We start from the raw sequence: 18233 nt of genomic DNA on the forward strand, positions 1-18233 counted from the left end.
TTACTGTTTCTTTTATTTAAATTGATTTAGATGTTTTAAGTTCTGAATCAAAAAATGTATGTTTTCCTTTCTTTTTTGGAAGAGAATCATTCGGTTATATCTAAATGGTTACGACCGTTACAACCAAAATTTGGTATAACCATAATCCGGTAGTAGCGACGTTCGAACTGTCTTAAGATATGACATTTGAAAATAGATCCCGGAATGGCTCAGCCGGTAAAACTGTTTCTTTTTGTCTAAAGTGATGTGATTGACACTTTCTTAACAACAAATTATATTCCTTATTACTGTTAATAAATTGTTACTACCGCTTAGGTAAGTACCCCTACCTTATTAATTCGATGTGTCTCCTATTGTTTACTTAATCACATATGTATTATATAATTTTTTAGAAGCCGCTAAAATTTTTCGGCCATAAGGTTGTAGGTCAAGTTTTTCTGTCAAAATAATGTTATTTTTGTTATTTGCAGAAAACACGTGTTAATAAAATTATTTTAAAGATTCTATTTATAAAATAGAGAATCATTTTATTTTGGGCGTATTAGTTAAAATGCCTTAAAGTTCCTAATGATATCCTTACAGTTAGGTTGTACAGTCTGTTGCAAAAACATCGTTATTCGATATATTATAATTATTAAATTCACATGCTTTGTTACAAATATATCTATCAACTTTGATTTTATTCAAACTTAACGTTTTCGTTCTAATATTAACTTGATTTCACGTTAATTTTCACTTCAAATGAATCGTGAATGTTATAACCCCACTTTGAATTTGTGAATGACTCTCCTTTAATATCTCAATTTTGTAAAAATTTTTCAATGTTTTTGTATCTAAACATATTCCCAAAAGGGTATTTTAGTAATAAATTTTGTTTTCTTATGTGTGAAATTATAACAGGAATCTGTAAATGAATTAACCAAAAATAAATTCAAAATTACTAGTTCTGTAGTCTGATTTTGCATGTTCACCTTCATAGTTAAATATAGAATGCCTCATAGAGTGTTTAAAAGTAGTGAAACAAATGTAATTTTTTTTCTTTCTAAGTTTGTGTTGAAATATGCTATAATCAAGAGGTATTATATACACGAAATGAATTTTTTATCATTGGTAACTTATAATAATACAACTTTTATATTATATTTTACTTTTGTGCATGTCTAAATATAAATTGAACATTTATTTATTGTTTGCTTAATGGCCGATTATTATTTTGACAACTTAACTCTTCCTCAAGTTCGATCACAAAAAGGGACTAGAATATTTGTAAATGTCTTTGCCCTTAACCCGATTCTGTGCAAAATGTACTCTGTTAACAAAAACGATTGAACAAAAATGTGTGATTTAACCACGAACTTTTTCTTTGATTGTATTATATAAACCTACACTATACTAATTTTGTTATAAGGATTTTTCTCACGCAAATTTAATTTTTCAACACTTCTTTAATAAAAAAATAAAATAAAATTATTACCATTTCTATTCTAAATTTGTAAAATTTGGAAATGCTGAAATACCTCTCAATTTTATACTTTATTTTATCACTTAAATATAAGTAACCAAAAGTATCGTGAACGGATGAAAAGAATTAAGGATTGCTAACTCTCTATTTATTGTTTTGGTATATTTACTATTTTAAAACTTCAGGTTTTTTATTATCTTTAATTATATTATTGATTCATGCTTCAAATTTTCAGTTATAGAAACAATAGAGCTAATTCAAGATAACACTATCATTAAGACCATCTGATCTACATTTATAGCTTTGTTATTATTTAAAAAAAAAGGTATAATGTATCATAGAGTTTAGGACTGATTTAAAATATCGTTTTTTTTTCTTTCACATGTATTTTTTTATGTGACGGAGCAAAACAAAGCTGGTTTAAGATAACAGCAATTTTGCAGCAAAACTATCCTTATAATTCTTTTATTTAGTAGTATATAATGTGAGACCTATACAGACCATATTTTTTAAATAAACTGTTAAATATATTTGTTCACGACACACAAGTTGTGACAAAAATTGTGCAAACATTAAAAAATATTGTTATTTATTGGTGATAATTACCTATTGTTCTAAAAAATGTCGTATAAACATTTAGAATACGTTTGAAATTTTTACTAAAGACAGAAATATTACAACTAAATGTAAAAGAGGCCTCTGAAATAATTTTGTAATAATTTATTTGCGGCTTTGGAGAAAGTTCTTGCGGAAAACAGGTTATCAATTGATATCGATGCAAATAAAATTTCCTTTATATAGTACACAAATAGAGATTATGAGATAAACGTTAATCATGTGAAGCGCACTATTACCGACCTTATTAATTATAACCTAAAACCCCATATCTGACATGATCATTTTAAAAGTAAAAGAAAATAGCATGGCACGTGAAGAGTGCCGTACAACTAACCACTTTTGAATTTTTCAGTGTTGTTGGGGAAGAGCTATGCACAATTTAAATCCAGAAGGTCAGTACACGAACGTCAATGGGGCTCCCAACCCAGAGAAAATATGTATCCTGGACGCCGGCGCCCAGTACGGCAAAGTAATCGACAGGAAAGTGAGGGAGCTGTGCGTCGAGTCCCATATATTGCCGCTAGACACTCCCGCTTTTAATATAAAGGAAGGTGGCTATAAGGCCATCATTATATCGGGAGGACCGAATTCTGTATACGCGGAGGATGCGCCCCGATACGATGCTGATATATTCAGGATAGGTCTGCCTGTCTTAGGTAAGGTTTTTGAGTTGATGATGGTCTATACATTAATTTTTTTTCCTTTGCTACAAATTTAGTATAGTTGTATTGATATTGGGTATATTTGATTGTACTATCAAAAGCTGCTTTTATCAATAAGGGGACATCCCCTTTATTGAAATTTTGTATATATTTCTACTACTCTATTGTAATCTTTATACATACAAGTTTATTTTATCAGTTTTTGTTGTGAAAACTGATTTTTTTAACTTTTTTTTTTTTGTAATTTTTATACCTTCTGCTGGACGAGCTAAATATTTAAATATTACTATAAAGAAACAACACTGAACTACATAAATTCTATTCTGATTCCAGTAGAAACAATCCCTGTTTCTAATAAGAGGGTTATGTATGTGATCAAAGAGTGACCGCAAAAAATCTGTGATTTTATCCCGTTTTTTTACAATTCGCAGAGAATTAAAAGAAATACATTAAAATATGTTGCAAATTACTTGTCTTAAAAAACTGAAATGAGCATAGCTTTTAATATTTTGAAAATTTTACAAATCACCCCTACTTAGGGAATGAAAAAATGCCAAAAATGAAGAATTTGAATATTACCAATTGGTATAAAAACTATTAGCATAGCAGATATTCTCTATTTTTGGGGATGATTCCACCCCCTGAGCGCGCTTAAGGATGGATTTTCTAATTCAACATGCTTATTTCAGTCGTGAGAATAAATCTTTCTTTGTATCAAGAATCATTCGATAGAAAAATTTACATGCTAATAGTTTTTATATTTATTGGTAATATTCTATTCTTCATTTTGGGCGTCTATTCAACCGCTAAATAGGTTGAAAATTTTCAAAAAACTAAAAGCTATGCTCATCTTAATTTTTTACGATGAGTAATTTGAGACTAAAAACATATTTTTATCTATTTTCTCTCTGCGAATTGTGAAAAAACAGACGATTTTTGCAGTCACTCTTTATCCCTCTGCTCATGAATTGTGCTGGTGGCCTTGTCCGTGGCTTGCCCGATATATTGTTCACTATTAAATGGTTGAGTGTATTCTAATCTTTTTATTTATCTTCACAGAAAAATGGTCTTTGAAATTGAAAATTTCTTTCTTTGTAACATCTAGTTCGTCCAAAGAATATTTAAAATTGTGGATTTTGTTCGGTATGCTCTGTGATTTACAAAATTTCCATAGCTATGGAAAATTCGCAGAATCTAGGACTTGTTTGATAAAATAATAGCGATTTTCACTTAAAGTTTTCACACTTTGTTTTGTAGTTTTCTCGACCAAGGTTTTTCGTTCACTAATTGCAAAATTTGTCCAGTTAAATCATCAATTGTCACAATATTCTAGAGGAGTAGAAGTTGCCATTGTTCCACTTTGGCATCATAATATTATTTAATATTTGCTAGCCAAGTCGTTGAACTTAAGAGAGCTCTATAGCAAATAGCCAGTGATACATTTTTATAGATTTTATTACAGTTTGTCTAAATATGAATGAATGCACAAATAACAGACTTTCCCCCATTTTAACGCAAATTTTATATAAAATGGAGTTAGTTTGAAACTTAGATTACTTTTTGTTGTAAAGAAATTTGTAATTTACTTGTTTAAAAGCAGCAAATTACAAATTTCTTTACAACAAAAAGTAATTTGAGTTCCAAACTAAGTTCATTTTATAGAAAATTTGCATTAAAATGGGGGAAAGTCCGTTATTTGTGCATTAATTCATATTTAGACGAACTGTGTAACAAAATCTATAAAAATGTATTGCTGTTGCCTATTTGCTATAGAACCCTCTTAATCCAACTAGGAAACCAATTGGAGTGTCGGAATATCTATGATTTTTCTCAATATATCAAATGATTACTGTCAAATAGCATTTCAAGGAAATTAACATTGAAAAAAAAAATAGATGTAATGCTATTTTATAGATTGTCAAGTTGTTTTAAAGCGCCCGTAGTTTTGACTTTTTTTTTGTACGTACCTACCCGACCAAAAGAATATATTTGTTTGCTATTTGGTCCTCAGGTATTTGCTATGGAATGCAGATGATGAACAAGGAGTTCGGTGGTACCGTTACAAGAAGGGAAACCAGAGAGGATGGTGTGTTTACCATAGAAGTTAACACGAAATGTTTGCTTTTTAAGTAAGTAGTGACACTTAAAATGAAATGCGGGGGAGAAATTTTGTTGTAGAAATTAATTAAGGAGGGTAAAGAAGGGGACTTTCTCGGAAATTTAGAATGTCCTCGATACAACCCTCCGAAATAATAAAAAACACGGAACAACTTTGATTTATCGAGGATAAAATCAAAGCTACACCGTGTATGACATTTTAACACTAGTATTGCCAAAATTCATATATTTTTTTAATTAATTTTCCAAGATACGCATTATTTGGATCACCATGTATTTACGAATATCAGGAATTCATATTTACTATTCTTCAAAATGTGACTGTAATTAATAAAAACATCTCTCCTGCGCAGAGGATTGGATAAAATGCAGCAGGTCCTGCTGACCCACGGCGATTCCATAGACAAGGTGGCGGAGAACTTCCGGCCCATAGCGCAGAGCTCGTCGTTCTGCGCCGGCATCTACAACGAGAAGCTCCACCTCTACGGCGTCCAGTTCCACCCCGAGGTAGACCTGACGCCGAACGGCAAGACGATGCTGAAGAACTTCCTGTTCGACATAGCCGGCCTGACGGGGAACTACACGATACAGGGCCGCGAGGCGGAGTGCATAAAGTACATCAAAGACACCGTCGGCAACAACAAGGTGCTCCTGCTGGTGAGCGGCGGCGTGGACAGTACCGTATGCGCGGCGTTGCTGCACAAGGCGCTGCGGCCCGACCAGATCATCGCGATACACATCGACAACGGCTTCATGAGGAAAAACGAGAGCGCCAAGGTGCACAACTCGCTGCAGAAGGTCGGGCTGAACTTGAGGGTGATAAAGGCGGGGTCGAGTTTCTCCGAGGGCACCACCGTCGTGCCCATCGACAAGCAGGAGGGTAACTCCAGGACCCGGATCACCAAGATGCTCTGTATGACGTCCAACCCGGAGGAGAAGCGGAAGATTATCGGGGATATTTTCGTGAAGATATCGGACGAGATCGTCGCGGATCTTAACCTGAAGGCGGAGGAAGTGTTTTTGGGACAGGGCACGCTCAGACCCGACTTGATCGAGTCCGCCTCGAAGCTGGTCTCGTCCAAGGCCGATACTATAAAGACGCATCACAATGATTCGCAGCTAATTAGGAAGCTTAGGGAGGAAGGTATGTAATGCGTACGGCTAGTATTGGTGAGATGTAACCTACAAAGCGTATGTCATATGTTCAAATGTCGTTGTTACTTTATGACTACTGACACGTGTGCCTACCGAACTTAGATGAGTAGGTCATTTGTATTAGTAGGCATATGTGTCAGTAGGCAATGACATTTAAAGATACAAAATGTTTTGTAGGTTACATCTCACCGATACTGTAATACACGTTTGTAGATAAACATCGAAATAGTCGAATCATTTGTTGAATTGAAAAAAAAACTTAAAATGTTTAAAATAATAAAGTTTTTTCACTATAAAATCGAAAAGGACCAGAGGTGATGCCGAACGGCAGAATAACGACCCAGCATTGCCATAACAGTCGGGAAAATACTCCCTGATGCAAAATTTGTTTTGATTTTTTCAGCGACTCCTCAATTTTTTTCTAAACAACGGCCATCTTTCTTGCGTCTCTTTCGCGGACAAAATCGTTGATTTTCGGAAAGAAGTTTTTCTAAATAAAAAATACCATAGAAAATGCAGAAAAAACTCAACTAGAACGACTGAGGAGCGTGTTGCACTCTCAGCTCACTTGCAAAAACAGTCTGTCTGTCAGCAAGTTAGCCGATATTGAGGGCGAGTGTGGGGGCAAGAAATACCTACAATATTTAATATACAGGGTGGGGCATTTATCTTGAGACAAAATTATATCTCGGTTGGACTCGATTATTTCGAAAAAAAAGTTTCAGACAAAAATTATAAAGCACCGAGGAAACCATTGAAAGGTCCATATTACGACTTTCCGTCTAGACCAGAAGTGGTGTTTTTAGACCGGAAGCTGAAAACACCCATTTTTTACCACGGATTTCGATTGAAAAACGAAATAAATACTTTTGTTATTATTTTTTCGATTTGACCCACATTTTGGTCATAAAATGGCCATAAAAAACAAACAAAAAAAAAACAAATCTTGAGACAAGGTATCACTTTTTTTTAAATGTTTCATACAAAAGTTGTGGGGTGAAAAGGGGAGCTATCTTGACATGACCTTGAAAATGACCTTGACCTTCACTTCAAGGTTGTTTGAAGGTCAAATTCAAAATTTACAAGAGCGGGAAGTTTTACAAGATACGAATTTAACTTCAAGAACAAGATCAGATATCAAGGTCATTTTAAAGTCAAAAAACTATATAATTATTAACTACTTTCATCACGACCCAGGAGTAACGACGTGGACGTAGTATGTAGTTTTTTATTCCCTTTGGGGTGCTTGTTTTTGCTGAAATTAAGAATTTCTTCAGTTTTCTGAAGATTTTTATGATTCGCTAAAGACCGAAGTGTATTTGATCTTTAAACGACCTTTGAATCAAGGTCAAGGTCATGTCAAGATAGCCCCGTTTTCACCCTACAACTTTTGATGAAACATTTTTTTTAAAAAAGTGATCTCAACAAGGTAATTTATTGTCTCAAGATTCTTAGGTCTTTTTTTGTGTTTTATGGCCAAAATATGGGTAAATCGAAAAAATAATAACAAAAAGTGTTCTTTTTTTCGTTTTTCAATCGAAATCCTTGGTAAAAAATGGGTGTTTCCATTTAAAAAAAATCAACTTCGGATCTAAAAGCACCACTTCAGGTCTAAACTGAACGTCGTAAAATGGACCTTTCAATGGTCGCCATCGGTGCCTTACAATTTTTGTCTGAAAATTTTTTCGCAATAATCGAGTCCAACCGAAATATTATTTTGTCTCAAGATAAATGCTTCACCCAGTATAAGAATAGTGTTGTAAAAGCGAAAACTTTCCCGTACGCTTGAGAGTATTGGGAGTGTTTGCACATGAAATGATCTTTTTGGAAATATGAAATGAAAACGTTTTTATGAATTTTCTTAAATTTTGCAAAAATATCAACCACTTAAGAGCTTTTATCAAAATTTGGAGAACATTTTCTAAAGAAAGTTCGATAATAGTGAAAATTTTCATAATTCTTAAAAAATATTAAATATCTCAAGTTTTTTAACTTTTTTTCATGATCACATTTATTTATACTCGTTTATTCTTGTTTACGCATTATAAAAAATTCTCTAGAAACAAATTCTTGTGCATTTTACATTTTGGACAGCTTCTATGTGTTACGATGTACAGTCTTTGCTTGCCAGTAGGCACAAAGTAACACTTTCTGCCAGTAGGCATTGAATAGCAGTGACATATAAAACATGACATACATTTTTAGGTTATACCTCGCCCACACTCAACATAGCTAAATAACGAAAATGGCATGCTCTGATGGTAAATAATAAATTTGAAAGTGAATGTTTTTTGTCTCATTTGATTTTGATAAATATCAATGAGGACGATCATTTTTAGGGATTTGGCGAAAAATTAAAAGTATATTAAAAATGTACCAATATTTCATTTTATGAGAAAAGACCGCAAAATTTGGATGATTTTTTAATTATAGGTCTATTCCTCAGTGACGACTTCGGCACAGAAATTTTATTAAAACTTTTCTGAGTATACAGGGTGCAATAGAAATTAAGTTTTTTTCTTTGAAATATTCTGCAACACTTTCCAACTAAATTAACGTCTATTTGAATCAATCATTCCGATTAGTCCCATTTTTTATGAGCAATTTATTGTCTCTGTTATTTATTGCGATATGAAGTAAAATTTAATACAAATTTAAGTTTATTGTGAAAATTAATTAAAATTAATATTTTAAAAAAATGGCTAAGAAAAAGGCTTTTAAGCTCTTTAAAAAATGAAATTATTTTTATTGGGAAAAATAAATAGTTATTAAATTATTTCAGTCTCCTCCGAAATTATTTGTGTGGTAGAATTTGGTTCCAAGTGACTCTTCGTGATAAAATTTTGCCATTTTTTCATAAATGGTGACTTGCGCTATGTTTTAAATTTTTTTCTTCCTAAAGACGAACGGCCCCGTTCGGCATTTTTTGTGGTTTCTAACGATGCAGGAACAATTGCCGATATCAACATTTATCCGTTTTCCCGTATGTCATGTAATTTTCACATGTAACTTTATCATTCCGTTGAATAACAAATCGTCTCCCGTACTTTCAGGTAGGGTAGTGGAGCCGTTGAAGGACTTCCACAAGGACGAGGTGAGGGCGATAGGCAGGGACTTGGGTTTGCCACAGGAATTAGTTATGAGGCACCCGTTCCCGGGACCCGGCCTCGCGATCAGGGTCCTGTGCGCCGAGGAACCTTACATGGAAAGGGACTTCTCCGAGACTCAGGTTCTAGTGAAAATAATCGTGGAGTTCGATCAAATGTTGCAGAAGAAGCACGCTCTCTTGAACAGAGTGGAAGGAGTGACAAACGATGAGGAAAGGTGAGTCGGGCGTCCGTTTTTTTAATATATTTTTTTCTAAATTGTATTTGCTTAAAATATTTAACAGGTGTTTAGTTTTTTTTTATTTACGATTGATTCGTTTTGTGTAGTTTGAGCTCGATCTGTCATGTAGTATTGTTAATTTTAGGATTTCTGGTATCGGAGAACATCCATTTGTTTGACTTCATTGTTAATTTCAGGGTCATACTGAGAAGGATATCGAGCAAACAGAAGTTGGCCGCCACGCTGCTCCCGATCCGCAGCGTCGGCGTCCAGGGCGACTGCCGCTCGTACAGCTACGTCGTGGGCATTTCAAGTGAGAGAGAACCAGACTGGGACGATATGATGTTCTTATCCTGCCTTATACCCAGAATATGCCGTAATGTCAATCGGGTGTGTTACGTGTTCGGCGGTATCGTTAAGGAGCCCCTGCCCGACGTCACGCCCACCTATCTCACCAGTAACGTTCTTAGCACTTTGCGCCAGTGTGACGACGTGGCTACGGGTGTAAGTACGACTTTCAACGGAAAACGAAGAAATCGCTACGAGTGTGTTTTGTTTGTTTCAGGTGTTACATAATAGCGGACAAAACGCTTCAGTGAGTCAAATGCCTGTGATTCTTATTCCCCTGCACTTCGATAGGGATCAGGCTTTAAGGATTCCTTCGTGTCAGAGATCCGTCGTTCTCAGGCCTTTCTGCACGCTCGACTTCATGACCGGGACACCCGCCATTCCCGGGAAACAGTTGCCTGTCGAAGTGAGTACCACCCCATTTTCCCTAATGACTAATCGTGAGATTTTTAGGCAGGTGACGTTTTCGCATGCATCGCGGTACAAAAAATTGATACAAAACGTAAATTAAACTTTTTTTTTGTCGTTTGCCTAAAAATCGGTTGCTTGCTAATAACAGAAATGCTGAAAGCGTCCGTTTCCAGGTGGTACAAAGGATGGTGCAGGAAGTGGTACAAGTGCCGGGAATTTCTAGAGTTTTATACGACTTAACCTCAAAGCCGCCTGGAACAACCGAATGGGAATGATAATCGAAAACCACCACGTATGATGTATAAATTATTAATGTAATTTGTTAGATTGAAAAGACTTTAAAGAAGGTTTCTTGTTTTATTATTTGAATCTGTTTTGTATAAATTATAACGTTACAATACCTTTCTGATCTGTTTAGGTTATCGAGAAGAATGCACCACAAGACAGCTCAAATGTTATAATACTATAATTGTGAGTATATGCAAGAAAATTGTTAATCATTTGTAATTTCTATGTTATCGGTTTAAGTTTTCCTGTAATAAACTTTTTATTTGTAACTATTGTCTAATTTACTTCAACTTCAGTACGTGTTTAACCAAATAATTATTTATTTGGAAAAAAATATGCACGAATAACTAATTCTCTGTCATACACTTTCGCACTTTCAGTAGTAACGATAGTATGAATTAATGGCTTTAAAAAATGTATGCCTACTACAAATAATTTCAACCATTTGATCTACTAAAATGAACTATTTGAACTAATGAAAATTCTAAACTATGAGAATTTCTCCGCCATCTATTAGTAAATAGTCGAATTAAACGTATTAAATCTATTTTTAACTGTAATTAAAGAGATATATAATTAAAAAATACAAATTACACATTCAATTCGTTATAAAAAAAGTGTTTGTGATTCTAAAAAGTGCTCTGAATCAACGAAATTTAATAAAGATTTCTGACTTAACTTGCGAAGCGGACATACGTCAGTTCATACGCCATTTTATCCAACTTCGTGAGAGTGATTTGCGTGCAGTGTTTGCTATGAAGTTATTTGTTATTCAAAGGGACGAAGAAGAATAATTTCAACATTACTGATTTGAAAATCCAAATATTTAAAAGCTTTCCAACGGAGGACTCGTTGACTGAAATCGAGGCAAAAAAATCGTTTTCTGCTTGGTTTCCACGCCTAGCAAAATGGGAACGTTATCATTAAACTGTCCCTTTTGCTGCGAAGAAAAATTCACGTCCTACAATTCACTAAAATATCACATTCTCAGCATGGTTGATAACGTAATGTGCCCGGCGTGTAACTGTAGGTGCGATGATATATTGGAGTTAGCAGAACACTTGGGTAGAGAATGTAAAGAAAAAGAAGTCGAGCTTCCCGTAACAGAACCAATCTCACAAGTAACCATAAAAAAAGAGGCAAATCCAGAATCCCAGTCACCTGATGAAAGTGAGTCGAATAATGCTTTGATCAATCCCAAAACTGAAGCGGAGGATAACTGTTACGATAAAAGCATTCTTGAAAAAGCTTTAACTAGCACTGAAGAAGATCTCCAAAATGATAATGAGGACCAAGGAGAGTATTCGTCTTCTAAAGTCATGTATATGTGCCAAATGTGTAATGTTAATTTTACTTCAATCGAAGAACATTTACAAAAGTTCCATGAAGGAGAGGAAGTCATTTATGTAATTAATTCTACTTTCTTTTTATAAGGCTATACAATTTATACTTATCTTTTAATTTTCCAGGAAAGTGGGGATACGGCACACATACTAAGCGATGGCCATAATCCCACTGTTGAAAATGAGGACGGCACAGATATCGAAGAAAACATGTTTGAATTAAATGACGAAGAAGAGTACGACAATGCCGAAGAATACATAGATGATGGCAAGGCTTCCAAAACGATAGAAGAACAACAGTGTTTAGATAAAGACGGTCGAGTGTATACTAGAAAGGTAGTCAAAATCGACAAATTCTGGATAGACAAGAACGACAAACAAGAGGAAGAAGGCCCCATGACTGAAAAGTACCTGTTGGAGAACGGAAAGATTCGAAAAATCACAGAAGAAGAAGCCGACGCGATTTACGACAAAGAAACTATAATACAAATTCACCAGTGCCCCAAGTGTTACCTGCAATTCCCCAATTTAGACCATTACAAGAAACATATGTGTGACCCGTCGAAAGTGAAAAACAAGTTCAAGTGTACGCATTGCACCGCGGTATTCCTGAATTACCAAGCGTTGACGGGTCATATGAAGTCGCATATAACAAAAGACGAAACAACGGGTAAAATTAAACGGGTCGTTACTTTGGGTCCGTACACTTGCGACATTTGCAACACAATGTTCCCTTCCTTTAAAAGCCTACGGCTTCACAAGAGGATGCACGACCCCATTAAGGACAAGATTCCCGAAGCGCCCGTGAGCTACAGCATCACGGGCCCTATAGACGACAGCAGAGAAATGGTGCGTCACATGTTCATCTGCAGCATTTGCAACAAAACTTACGACAAGGAATACGAAGAGGTGCACATGAAATCGCACAGTCAGGAAGAGAATTTTAATTGTTCGGTGTGTAACAGGAAGTTTTACACGAAAGAAAACCTCGAGATGCACGTCAAAGCGCACAGTAACGGGAAGAAATTCTCGTGTTCGTACTGCAAGAAACCCTTCACGACATTCAACGCTTTGCAGGAGCACGTCACCAACCAGTGTCAGAAACGTCAGTACGAGTGCCAGTTTTGCGGCAGGAGGTTTTCCAGGCCACACGAGAAGGTGAAACACGAGAGGATCCACACTGGCGAAAAACCGCACGTGTGTCAGATTTGCGGGAAAGCTTTCCGCGTTAGCTATTGCTTGACGCTCCATCTGCGCACTCATTCCGGTACAAGACCTTACCAGTGCAACGCGTGCGGAAAGCGGTTTAAATCGCACAGCGTCTACAACCACCACTTACTCACCCATTCGGACGTAAGGGCGTACAAATGCCCGTATTGCCCGAAAGCCTTCAAAACCAGCGTCCAACTGGCCGGGCATAAAAACAGTCACATTAAGCCGTTCGCCTGTACGGAATGCAACAGACCTTTCGCTTCCTTGTACGCCGTCAGGGCGCATATGGAGACTCACAAGAGGGATAATAACTTGAAATTCGACTGTTGGTTATGCGGCGCCACTTACGCACGGGCTTTCGCCCTGAGGGACCACATGAAGAGTCAGCATGCAGGTGCGAATGTGAATGTGGACGAGAACGTTTTGATTGAACTGGAGACTAATGAGAGCACAAATCAGATCGAGAACGAAATGCGGACTGAGATCGAGGAGCAGATGGAGACCGAGGAAGCGGCGTAGTTTTTTTTAAATTTTAGTAACCAGTTGTTAGTGTTTTAGGGTACATTTCTTCGAACGGTTAATGCAGCAGTTATATTTTTAGCATTTATTTATTTGTAGGTGATCGAATATACTATTGTTTAAATTTATGGATGTAGTTATTAATTAAAATTTCTTTTTTATTTTTGAGTAGTGTTTATTTTCCTTGAACATCGATTAAAAATGTTCAAATTTGTGGCTACAGCTGTAGTCCAAGCATTCTGTCACGAATTAATGTTAAATTTGCAGAAATTATTACCTGGACAAAAAAAATTTACTATAGAAAATTAAATTTTAAATTGAGTTTCTTGTTCTTTAAACTCGATCCAAAATGGCGAACATGGTTAAAAAATATCGCAAAGTTGGAAAAAAACGGTTTTTCTAAAATAACAAAAAATATAGCACGGATTGAAAAATTTTAAATGAGAAAGTTGTAGGTTTTAAAAAGATCTATCGACTGATTTTTTGAAAGTATCGATTGCTTTGTTACTTTTCGAGATATATCGAAAAAACCGTTAAAAATCTTCTCTTTTCTCTTCTTCTATAACTCGTTTACATTTACGTGCCCATATTTGCTATTTACTGCAAGCATAGCCCGCGGCAAGCCAAAAAAGTACATTTTTGAAAAATTTAAAAATATTAATTATTTTTCGATATATCGATTTTTTGAAAAAAAGGCGCTGTCGAAAATTGGCTAGATCTTCTCAGCGGATAGCCCTACAGTAACAATTTTCGGTTTATTGTCTTCGTAAAGAGTTATATTATCGTGCTGTTAAAAAATGTTGACGATTTTATTAATTTTATGGATCAAAAAACGACTGAAAATGTTGCACTTTTTTTGGGTATGTTTTTTTTCAAATAACTATTTCAATTTTTATTATTTTTTTGTACTTAATCTGGGGTAGCTAAACACGAATATTATAGCATTTTTGCCTTAGAAGCAAAATAGACACGTAAATGTTTAGTTTTCTTTCTTTAAAAGTCATTTTCATAAAATAAAAATTGAAATGGTAATTTGAAAAAAACATACCCAAAAAAGTGCAATTTATTCAAAGTCATTTTTTGATCCTTAATATTAATAAAATCGTCAACATTTTTTAACAGCATGATAATATAACTCTTTACGAAGAAAATAAACCGAAAATCGTTACTGTAGGGCTATCCGCTGAGAAGATCTAGCCAATTTTCGAGTGTCTTTTTTTCAAAAAGTCGATATATCTCGAAAAATAATTAATATTTTTAAATTTTTCAAAAATGTACTTTTTTGGCTTGCCGCGGGCTATGCTTGCAGTAAATAGCAAATATGGGCACGTAAATGTAAACGAGTTATAGAAGAAGAGAAAAGAGAAGATTTTTAACGGTTTTTTCGATATATCTCGAAAAGTAACAAAGCAATCGATACTTTCAAAAAATCAGTTGATAGATCTTTTTAAAACCTACAACTTTCTCATTTAAAATTTTTCAATCCGTGCTATATTTTTTAAATTATTTTAGAAAAACCGTTTTTTTCAACTTTGCGATTTTTTTTAACCATGTTCTCCATATTGGATCGAGTTTAAAGAACAAGAAACTCAATTTAAAATTTAATTTTCTATACGGTCATTTTTTTTTTGTCCAGGTAATAATTTCTGTAAGCATTTCTCTATAATGCTTGGACTACTGGTGCTAAAACATTAAATCAATGATGTGATTGTACGGGTTTAGGTTATAAAGTGATCCTCCAATAATGAAAGATTAGATTATTTTGAGGGAAAAATTCTTATGAACAAATGTTCTGGACCTTCAGGCGTAGGCATAGTTTAGCAATTTTTTTCCACGATTTTCTTGTTATAAACTGGTTAAAATTTTCAAATTTCAAAATCTCAAAACAGTTTTAAATTTTGAACGCACTTTGCTTTATATGCCAGATCAATGTGGCTGGTAATAACTGTCGGACAACATTAGCCTTAATAAACTCGTCCAAGTAATCCAATAATCTTCAATAATTCTTGTAGCTTGTGTTTATGACCTTACTAAGACATTCAACTGTGTTTCCTACCCTAATATTTTAAGAAAATTGACATGCCAGAATAACTTTAATAAAATCTGAATTGAGAAATATTACACATGGGGTGCCCCAAGGATCTATTTTAGGTCCTCTACTTTTTTTTATTAAACAAATGATTTATCCACTTGTGAATCAAATAGTAATTAATGTCATTCTATTTGCTGATGACACTACTACAGTAAATTGTCGTTACTCCACATACAATTCCTTTTCCAAAACAGTTGCCAACAAATAGTCCAGAAAAATGAAAAAATGAACTTGTTTACTCTGAAATTTTTTTATAGAAAAGTAGTAGGTATTGAGATCAGAAAACATATACACGCAATCACCGGGAACATACAGCATCTTGAGATATAGACACACATGATTATTCGCTTTCTTTGACCAAAAACTGCCAATATCTCAATTAAGATGCATTTTTTTGAAAAAAAGTTTCAAATAAAAGTTGTTCAAAATTAAATTTTCTACAAAATTGCTACTATGAAAAATTTCGATTTTCCCAATAGTTTTCCCTATATCTTAAACGAAGTGCAATTATGTGAAAATTTATGTTTTGCAGCCAAATAATGGTCAATTCATTTTTAAATAAAAAAAGTGAATTAGAGAAAAGAAAATTGTGGAAAATCTTATAAGTACAGTTTTCCGAATTTTGAATATTTATGAGCATCAAAAGTATAATTTTTAGGTTTTCGAGCGTGTACATATCGAATTAATAATGCGCTTTTTCGGCTTTTTATAATAGTATAGTAGTAGTATAGTATTTTCTAGAAACATCTGTTATCTTAGAAATTTCTTTGCAACAGCGATGAAGCAGTTTTACATAAGAGACCTACATATGGAGGTTCATAAAAAATTGTTAAAAATAATCAATAGGAAAAGTTGTTTCTTTAATTTATAAATAAATGAAAAAAAAAAAATTATTGATATAATTTTTTTTAGAAAATTCGTTTCCAATTGTCGTCAAATTTAAATTTTCAGTTCATTATTACAAATTTCAAAGAAAACCGATTTATTTTTCTGGAAAATATTAAAAAGTGCATAATTAATTGGTACACCCCCGAATTAAAACTTATATAATTCACTTTTGTTATTTAAAAAATGAATTTACCATTACTTTGGCTCCAAAATATTAATTTCAACATAATCTGTACTATGTACTTCATTTAAAAAATAATTTTCGTAGGAGCCATTTTGTAGGAAATTTAATTTTGAACAACTTTTATTTGAACCGTTTTTTCAAAAATGCAACTTCATTGAGATATTGGCAGTTTTTGGTGAAAAAACGCGAAAAATCATATATACAGGGTGTGCCATTTAACACTCTCGTTGCCAATATCTCCCAAATGAAGAAATTTACTTTAGTTTCGGAAACTGGGGTTGTTAAGTCCCTCCAATAGCTTCAAATTGCAGTTAGAATTGTTAGTTCAAATTTTTCCGTATAGATTTTCCTGTAATTGATCGTTTGTTTTTTTTATAATTTATTGTTTGTTAGTTAGTATGTGGTGTGATTAAAGCCATTATAACAATATTTTAAAAGAATATTTTGTCTCAGTGTGATTTAAATAAAATAATAGATTTTCCTGTTACGTTATTGCATATTATATTGAAGTTCATGTCTCAAAAACAAGTAAATATTGGGAAAAACTTTATATTACAAAAATTACTCAAAATTTAACGATCTTTCAGATATATGCTTCCTGATCTCAAAACCTACTTTTCTATAAAAAAATCTCAGAGTAAAAGTCTGCTTATTCCGTCTTTTTATGTCTAACTTTCTTGGACTAAAAAGAACTCTTGGATATTGGTTCTGTACAAATTTACTTACTTTAAACACTGCAAAAACGCAATCGCTACATTTTTGTTTTAGTACATAAACGAAGAGTTCGATTTTTCAGCAAACAGTTAAATACTTAGAAATTATTTTGGACTTGCGACTTAGTTGGGAATCTCATGTTGATTATCTTATAAGTAAGTTACCGGAACACAATTTTATGATCCGCAATTTAAAGAATAGAAATTTATGCTCGTATAAAATACACAAAATATAATAATTATTGCAATACTTTGAATTTGCCCGTATTTTTGTGAACAAACCTATCCATATTAATTGTTCACAGGCAACATTTGTATTTAAAACTTATGTATTTGCGCAACTGTTTTTACACAAATATTTGCAAACAGTTTTTATACATGTTTGTATGACTGAGAGCAAAAATATATAGGTCTGGAAAACACAAAATGTTTTTTCTGAAAATAATGTAAAGATAATATAGTATTTATTATGAGAATGTACGGGTAATAGATATACTTTGGGAAATGAGGTTTTCTTGAAAACCACACATATTTTCAGTGGCTGCAACTCAAATGTAGGCTAAAAAAATTGTATATACGTTAATTAACACTGCTTGGTGGTGCTACGGTAATTTTCTTTCCAGAAATATAGCTCTAGTTTGATACCGCTGGAAAGAACGTACTTAGGAGCCATCATGTGTACATAATTTTTTTCAATATTGTATGATACAGGTGTATTATTGCCTGCTTACTACATACAAAACATACTACACATTATTTGTAGTCTATTAACAGAATAAATACTTCAAATGTTGATTTAGTAATCAAACAGAATACATGTAGAGATAATTTTGTACGGATTTCTGTTTTCGACTTACAGAAGTCACATTACATATCTAGTGTAGCACACACGC

General features: G+C 33.7%; 2 protein-coding genes across 4 annotated transcripts; both read left to right on the forward strand.

Moving 5' to 3' along the window:
* Positions 1-206: 206 nt before the first annotated feature.
* On the forward strand, positions 207-10658 carry LOC108907273 (GMP synthase [glutamine-hydrolyzing]). Of its 3 annotated transcripts, XM_018710883.1 has the most exons (9): positions 207-315; positions 2433-2736; positions 4754-4871; positions 5214-6004; positions 9069-9339; positions 9540-9846; positions 9908-10096; positions 10275-10393; positions 10520-10658. In XM_018710883.1, exons 2-8 carry the CDS (start codon positions 2451-2453, stop codon positions 10374-10376), a joined length of 2064 nt encoding a protein of 687 aa, XP_018566399.1. In that variant the 5' UTR covers positions 207-315; positions 2433-2450; the 3' UTR covers positions 10377-10393; positions 10520-10658. The 3 variants fall into 3 exon arrangements, with proteins under 3 accessions (XP_018566399.1, XP_018566396.1, XP_018566398.1); XM_018710880.1 differs by having other exon boundaries at positions 10275-10658; XM_018710882.1 differs by lacking the exon at positions 207-315 and adding an exon at positions 994-1076 and having other exon boundaries at positions 10275-10658.
* A 381-nt stretch (positions 10659-11039) lies between these two features.
* LOC108907245 (zinc finger protein 184) lies at positions 11040-13590 on the forward strand. The gene is made up of 2 exons (XM_018710838.1): positions 11040-11795; positions 11859-13590. Exons 1-2 carry the CDS (start codon positions 11298-11300, stop codon positions 13461-13463), a joined length of 2103 nt encoding a protein of 700 aa, XP_018566354.1. The 5' UTR covers positions 11040-11297; the 3' UTR covers positions 13464-13590.
* Positions 13591-18233: the final 4643 nt, after the last annotated feature.

The sequence above is a fragment of the Anoplophora glabripennis genome, unplaced genomic scaffold (assembly GCF_000390285.2).
Source record: "Anoplophora glabripennis isolate ALB-LARVAE unplaced genomic scaffold, Agla_2.0 scaffold168, whole genome shotgun sequence".
Taxonomy (NCBI): domain Eukaryota; kingdom Metazoa; phylum Arthropoda; class Insecta; order Coleoptera; family Cerambycidae; genus Anoplophora; species Anoplophora glabripennis.

What these genes read in the sequence shown, in the direction of transcription:
- LOC108907245 (XM_018710838.1), top strand. Translation starts at nt 11,298, where the DNA reads ATGGGAACGTTATCATTAAACTGTCCCTTTTGCTGCGAAGAAAAATTC. An exon ending in AAGGAGAGGAAGTCATTTAT is followed by an intron (nt 11,796 to 11,858) that starts GTAATTAATTCT and finishes TTAATTTTCCAG; the next exon opens with GAAAGTGGGGATACGGCACA.
- LOC108907273 (XM_018710880.1), top strand. Translation starts at nt 2,451, where the DNA reads ATGCACAATTTAAATCCAGAAGGTCAGTACACGAACGTCAATGGGGCT. An exon ending in GTGACAAACGATGAGGAAAG is followed by an intron (nt 9,340 to 9,539) that starts GTGAGTCGGGCG and finishes TGTTAATTTCAG; the next exon opens with GGTCATACTGAGAAGGATAT. An exon ending in GTGACGACGTGGCTACGGGT is followed by an intron (nt 9,847 to 9,907) that starts GTAAGTACGACT and finishes TGTTTGTTTCAG; the next exon opens with GTGTTACATAATAGCGGACA.